The sequence below is a fragment of the Oryzias latipes genome, chromosome 1 (genome assembly GCF_053564925.1).
Source record: "Oryzias latipes strain Hd-rR chromosome 1, Olatipes_Hd-rR_3.1".
Lineage (NCBI taxonomy): Eukaryota > Metazoa > Chordata > Actinopteri > Beloniformes > Adrianichthyidae > Oryzias > Oryzias latipes.
In genome coordinates, this window is record NC_136237.1 from 13,447,357 (window position 1) to 13,455,158 (window position 7,802).

The 7,802-nt window shown below is 42.1% G+C and overlaps 1 protein-coding gene across 1 annotated transcript; it reads right to left on the reverse strand.

The window, feature by feature from the left end:
* Positions 1–278: 278 nt before the first annotated feature.
* ier2b (immediate early response 2b) lies at positions 279–1,921 on the reverse strand. Its single transcript, XM_011492384.4, has one exon. It carries the CDS (start codon positions 1,527–1,529, stop codon positions 990–992), a length of 540 nt encoding a protein of 179 aa, XP_011490686.1. The 5' UTR covers positions 1,530–1,921; the 3' UTR covers positions 279–989.
* Positions 1,922–7,802: the final 5,881 nt, after the last annotated feature.

Below are 7,802 nucleotides of genomic sequence, written 5' to 3' on the forward strand. Positions count from 1 at the left end.
CCCCCACCTCGGGGATGTTGCATAACTCCTTTAATGCCCCCCCCCCTCCCCTGATCGAATCAGGTCATGCTGGGAAGACGTGAGATGTGATCCAGAAATCTGTCGTAATCCACAGGAAGTGGTACACGGTGTGTAAACAAAGAGCAGCAGATTAACAGAACTCACCATACCAGCCTCCTGTCTTAATACTTAAAATAGACCTTCAATTTGAAAACGTCAGTGCATTTTCTAAACTTACTAGTTTGTGTATATAAACAATAAAGACTTCAAGACAGATGATCATTTCAAAAGATTTATTACATTTTTATAACAGAAATTCACAAAATTTGAAAGCACCTTGGAATGTGAGGTATGTTATTTCACAGAACAGGAGGATTTCACACCAAAAAAGAAACCAGCAATAGGAAAAAAACAAAAAAAACAAAAAAAACATCTGATCAAGGTAAGTAGGACAGCTCCCCCAGCAGTAGTATCGACTGAACAAAGTCCACAGCAGCAGTCAAATGTGTGCGTAAACGCCACAACTGTCCTTTCTCTTTCAGTGTTTGAAGTCTGCTTTCCGGTCATGAAGATCAGAAATTCCCTGAAGGCCCTGTCACGCGCATACGTTCGTGTGAGGATGCGTGTGCATGGCCTTGTGGTCGACTGTTTACCACTTCATTTCTCCTCTTATTGGCTCACTGCTGATTCACACATCGACACGTTTTGACTCAGCAGCAGTCACTTGTCTGGACTCATTGAACTGACATGAGTCATCAGCTGGCTCTTCCTCAAACTTTCCAGCCTCTGTAGATCTTCTTCTTCTTGTTCCGCGCTGCCGCGAAGGGGCTTTCCAAGCCCGGCAGGTGCGCGGCGCTCTGCGCCCGGAATCCCTCCGCGTTGACACCGACGGGCTGCCTCGTGCGTAAAAGGGAACCAACCCGCCCTCGGTTTGGACAAGGAGTAAACAATAACTCCACTTACAGAGTCCAGTTTCTCCTCGCGTCTCCTCAGAAAGCCGGTATGACCTGATTCAGAGTCAGGGCACTCCGATAGTCTCCGACCCCGGCTCGGCAGCTTCCCACTGGGGCCGCGTACCGCTCCTCTCCAGGCTCCAGCCTCGCCCTCTTGCTGGGAAGGAAGTCAGGCGCCGCCGACGCCTTGCCTCGGCGCTTCCTGGACTGCTTCGCAGGGCTCAGGTTCTCTTTGTCCTCCGTTATGTCACAGTCGCTCTCGTCTAGTTTGTCCGAAACCCCTGGGGCCATATCAGCGGAGGTGTCTGCCAGGTCTGGCGTGAGCCGGGCTTTCTCTTTGGGGTCACAGTTAGTGTCCATCGGCTCCTCAGTGGCCGGCTGTTCCCCGTTTGGTTGCTCACTCTCCCGGGAGGAGTGATAGATGTCCCGGGCGGACCTCATGACCATGGAGAGCAGGAGGCTCCGGTGGAGTCTCAGTCCTCCTCTCTGGCTCCTAGAGGCGTACAGCTTGCTGATCGACACAGCCAGGATCCGCCGGGCTTCCACGTTGACCTCCATTGCTGTCGCGAAGCTCATTGTTCTTGTGTGGTCGTTATTTTGGTACTTAAATCGAAAGTCGATTTTTTTTTATTTTTTGCACAAAATGTTAAAGTTTCCTTCTTCGGGTCGGCCTTCGGCTGCTCAACCAGCTGCTACGCTCGGAGAAATGAGATAGCTGACAGACTCGGACCGGGTTTTATCTCCTTCGTGACGTAAAGTCAACTTCAGCCTGAAAGGGTGACAAACAAGCCCCGCCCACACCTGCTGTACTGGCAACGCGCGAGCACATCTGTCTTCTGTCTTCCACACTTTAACTCTTTAATGTTTGCTTTCACAACCGTAAACTATCACATTTTTTGAAAATAATGTTTTTTCCACTTTTTTTCTTTCAAAAATCTTTATTATTAGTAGGTTAATAAATAAGACTAATTATTCATTCATATGAATAACTCTCCCATCCATCCATCTTCTTCTTCCGTTTATTGCCTTTCGGGGTCACGGGGCTGCCGGAGCCTATCCCGGTCACTCGTGGGCGAAGGCAGGGGGGCACCCTGGACAGGTCACCAGTCTTTACCCCAGACTGATAATAACTCTACCCTAAAATAATATTAAATTTTGAATTCTCAGACAATTATTATAGTGTAATAAAACGCTTTTATAATTTTTATATTTATTCTAATGTAAAATTACTGACATAAATAGTAGTTTTAAAACCTTTTTTTTAAAGAATGTGCTACAGCTTAGTGGATTTGGAAAAAAAATAAGGAAACAAGCACCAAAATGCGAGTCTGTCAGAGTTCTGGTTCTGGGAAAAGTCCAGCTTTCCCCGTTTCAGATTGGCCTGCCTTCACTTCGCCCATACTTCATGTACCCGGGACTTTCTGCTCTCTCGCTGACTGATGACGTCATTTGCGCATGCTCGCCAAGCTTCCATATAAGGATATTCCGGTTGTAAAACGGCCCCTGAGGGAAGTAGCTCTGTGGAAAAGCCATGACGCGGATGCCGATCGCAGGCCCCTCCTTCCCGCGCTCTCTGCAGGCGGGCGGGGTGGTGGTGGCGTCATCTGCACTCCTTATTTGGAGTTGTCAGCCGGGACGACGAGGTTACCAAGCAGAATAGCCACAGAAGTCAAACTACAGCCGAAGTTGTTGAAAAACATTTGAAAACACAGTTTAACCTCCTTTTGTGCTTTAAATACAAAACATATAAATGCATCTTTAAATAAAAATGACACAAATGAAAGCTGACAAACAAAACTTGAAAGTGATTATATTTTGACATTTGCCAGTTATCTTTCTACTGTGTTTTACAGCAGAACCTACTTGCTGTAAAACCATTCATTTCGTGCACCAATTGAACTTGTTATCAACAATGCTGCAATAATCACCACCCTGCAATTGTACAGTAGCCTGCTGGGAAACATTGTAACCATGGCAACAAAAACCACAACTATTTTTTACATTGTATTTAAACATGGCTCAATAAACATGCACATTGATGAGTGAGCCAGGAGTCAGCAGCAGTATAACAATGTCAAACTGTCTCCAGTGCTGCGTGGTTACAGTGATGCTCCTTCAGTTAGAGACCTCATGGAGCAGAATCAAACAGGATGATAACAGAATGATCTTGCTATCGCAGTCATTACAGCCTACATGTTTACATCCTTCTGTAACCGTTTAGACGGCCGGTACCCACCTTCCGGTGGCTGGGTAGCTCGGTTGGCAAGGTAGAAGGCCACCATGCAGGAATCCAAGGTTTGATTCCCAGAGGGGAATAAAAAATGATACTAGGGGCAATTATCATATCAATGGCGAGCAATTAACATTACTCAGTGGGGGCCCTTGGGCAAGACCCTTTACACTACTGCCTACCAGCATGAATGTGCATGAATGATCCCAGTGATGGTCAGAGGGACCATAGGCACGCACTGGCAGCCACGCCTCTACCATCACCAAGTATGAATGAAGAGTGAATGAGTAATGGACACAATATATATTGTTATCATGAGAAAACTGTAGAAAAAAAAAGAGTAGGAAATGCTGTTTTCAGCTTCCGTAGGAAAATACCCTTTGGATTGAGGCACAGTAAGTTTATTTTACTATGACGTAAAAAAGAACCAAGTGCCATCGCATCACACATGTGATGACAGCAAAAAAATAATCAAGCAATCATTACCGTCCAATGTGTGGAAACACATAGAATTTTCGCCAAGAATGTTCTAATAATGTTCTGTTTGTGTTATTTTTATGTGAAAAAACAACAGTGGATTGAACTTTTTAAGATTCCATATGATACCGATTTAGCATTCAATATTCAATAACAAGTACAGATACTGATTACTGGTCATTTGTAATTGGTACTTTGAGGTGGATAAAGGTGGAACGATTTCTTGTAATCCATGGACACCAGTGAGGTTCACAAATCATTGAAGAAAAAAGTTTTAACGCACTGTCTTGTGGGTCAAGATGACCCAACTCCCAATGTAAAAGTGCCTAGGATAGCACAAGGGTTAATTTTTGTATTTTTAACCTTGCACATTATGCAAGGTTAAAAATACAAAACCCTTCTTTCTAAAATCACCTACCAGACTTTGTTGTTGCTAAGGGTAATTTGGTCATGTGACTGATGGAGCAGTTAAAAATGCTGTGCGCTGAGGGGTGTTTCGGCACAAAACGCTGGAGTAACTCATCTAATAAGATCATATCAAGAAATCAAACACACACTTCCATATTTCATCATCAATTAGTAATTGATACTTTAATAATATAGTCAATACCAAAATTGGTTATGTACAGATATCTATATATCAATACCTTGGTATTGATACTCCCATTACTACCGATTGAGTGTGATCTCCCCCACAGAAAATGACTTGATTTTGCCTACAACAAAATTAGGGCAATTCAGTCACCAACTTTTTGTGATATAGACATCGCCATGCTGGAATCAGAAATATTCAGCACGAAGTAATTGGTCCAAATTGGTCTGAGTCATTTCTATGGCAACCACCAATCACAAATCAGGAGTGAGCTTGTTGGAAAGCCACACCCCTACCACTGAAAGCAGGCTCAGAAGAATTAAAAATTTAAACATATCAATTAAACATCATGAACGTTTGACTTGATTGTCCAATTTATAACTTGAGTAACTGACAGAAAAAATATTAGACAAAAAAAATTGAATAACAAGTACATGTTAAAAAAGGTATTAAAACAAGTATAGTTATTCTGATAAATAGAATGACTGAGTAATAGTGGTTTATTTCTCAATAGAAGTCTATGGGATTTTGGTTTCTTGGAACCAGCAGGTACTTCCTGTTTGGAACGTAAGTGTGGGGGGGTCACTCAGTCCAGTTTTTCTGTACACTCAGTGAGTGCCTCTGACAAATTGTCTGTCCAAACCCTCTGGAAACACCTACTAGACCAGGGAATTATGCAATTATGTCAGTATTTTTATTTTTACATATCTCTGTCAAGGTTTAGTGATCACTTTATTAAGTGCAGCTAAATTTGGGCTTTGGGTTTTGTATTAAAAAGGACTGTCAATCCGAACTTTTGCCTCACTTTTACTCAGCAAGTTAAAAACATGTACACTCCTGTTTTACTTAACCCTTGTGCTATCCTAGGCACTTTTACATTGGGAGTTGGGTCATCTAGACCCACTAGACAGTGCGTTAAAACGTTTTTCTTCAATGATTTGTGAACCTCACTGGTGTCCATGGATTACAAGAAATTTTTCCACCTTTATCCACCTTTGTCATGGTAGGGAGAACACATCAATGTAAGGGTGGGGTCATCTAAGATAGTACAAGGGTTAATGATCTTAATCCTGCATTTTTCAAATGTTGTCACGTTCTTGACATAGAAACTGACAGGAGAAACCGAGTCCTGGACATCCCAATGCCCATATGTCAACAGTATGCATATCCTGAGTGGTGCTTTCAGACTCCACTGTCACATGATCCGCCTTGAAGTCACAGAATCCATGACATCAGTTTGTTGATGGTATGAAAACAGAGTTCCAAAGAGGATGAGTAACCACACAGAAATTATGTGGAGCTGTGAGTGCTGCAAATCCTACAACATTTAGTTCAGACAATTCAAAAGTGATGACTGTTGACTTTAGTTGGGTCAACTGAAAGCACTGACCTGTGCTGCAAGGGGACGCTGACTTCACACCCAAGCCTATTAAGAAAGCTGTCTACAAAAGTTTCACTGCACTGACCCCCCCCCCCCCTTCCAAAAAAAAGACTACATCAGCAATGACTCTCTTCTTCATACCACTTGTAAATGCAACTTCCAGAGAAGATTTAAAAAAAAACAGCGTTGAACATCTTTAAAACACCACTGTCATCAAAGGTCAAATGAATTTGCCAGACCAAACTTAGCTTTGCTTTTACACCAAATTGTCCAAGGTTTTTGGTGTTTTTATCATGTGCTTAACCCTTGTGCTATCTTAGATGACCTCACCCTTGCATTGACGTGTTATTCCTACCATGACAAAGGTGGATAAAGGTGGAAAGATTTCATGTAATCCATGGACACCAGTAAGGTTCACAAATCATAAAAAAAAGGTTCAGCGCACTGTCTAGTGGTAAGATGACCCAACTCCCAATGTTAAAGTGACTAGGATAGCACAAGGGATATGTATGAAAGGGGGGCGGAGTTGCTCTGCACCAACGGTTCCGCCCTCAATTGGGATGCAAATTTCTAAAGAACTGATGCCACTCTTCAGAAACTATGTCGTAGAAAACAACAGTCAGTGACAGTTGCGGGCCATAAAAATGTATCAGAGTAGAATAGTTATTCTGACAAGTTTAATGACTGAGTAGTCCATATATGATTTTAGCCTCCTGGAGCCATCGGGTGCTTCCTACTTGAAAAGCAAGGGGGTGGGTTAGGGGGGGGCAATCAATCCAGTTCTCTTATAGACTACGTTTGCACCAGAACTCAGTTTGTAAATATGCCAAATGAAGTAAACCTTCTGAAAATAATGACCTCTGATGCAGCCCAAACAGATAAAAGCACTGTGAAAATTATAATAAACCCTTTGGGTTTAATGGCTTCATACCTTCATGAAAAATGTACAGGTCTTCCCTCCAGTAACTAAATGAAAACTGCTTTCATTCTGAGGCCATGAGGAATATGAATACATTTGGATTTATAGATCAGGGTTGTGCTGGATAAGAGTATTGTATTGTTTTCCTTTCAACGCCTAACAGTTTAGTTATTTAACCTCTCTGGAGCACGAAACACCTTTTGAATATTATCTTTTTTTGCAGCAGTTAATTGTTTTGCTGAAAGAAACCCTGACAAATGATTGAATTTCAGTACTGATCTAAGAAGAGCAGCAGTCCTCTTCCTTGCAGAGACTTTTCATCTGTATCCTGAACTGAATATAACATGAAAGACAATTGCTTTCAGGTCTGTTGCCCTCTGGTCGCTATAGAGACAGTGGTATGTGTTATGACTACACTTGCGTTGCCTCCGTCTGAAGCCAAATGGGCGGTGGTGTGTGAAGACTGCCTTTGAATATTTCTGTGTGATTGCACGCAAGAGGGTGGGGATTCATTTTTAAATGGGAAGAATTTCTTTTTGGGATAAACAGTGGTTGGTTTTGGATGTGGAATGACCTACTTGCAGGAACCTGGTAGGAAGAATAAGCAAAAGGACAATAATATATCTTCAAAATGGATTACTTTGGTTTATTATTATTAAGCCCAAGTTGATTATTTATAACTTATTTTCTCATAACCTTTTTATAATCATTACACCATAGTGTATCATAAACATTTAAAGCTGCATTTACTTGTTTTCTGAACTTTATCAGGCTGACAAACAAAAAAGCTCCAGGAACTTCCTTGAGTAAAAAAAAAAAAAAATCCAGATGGGTGTGTCTCTACTGCCCTGGGGAGTAATTAAACATCTCAAAGCTCATTTGTTTCTATGGTGACAAAGCCTGCTGGTTTAGTTTACTCACAGCACTTCCTTACCAAACTCCTCCCAAACAGCTGCACAAATGAAGGCTTTCAAGAGCTTATCCCGTCTCCTGCCATGCTGGTTGTATCGCTCACAGGTTGTGAAAACCAAGTAAGAAGTGGTTCACCCAGTAAACATTTTTGTTCAATGTCAAGAAAATGAAATGAAAACGTTACTAAAAAAAAAAAAAAAAAGGTATGCAAAAGTGCCTGCAACGTCTCAAAGTTTGTCAGCCTTATGCCACGTTCACACTGCCCTCGGCAATTCGCGTTCAAGTGGCCATTTCCAACGAGTCTATTAAATGGGCATGAACACATGTTCAGGCTTCCG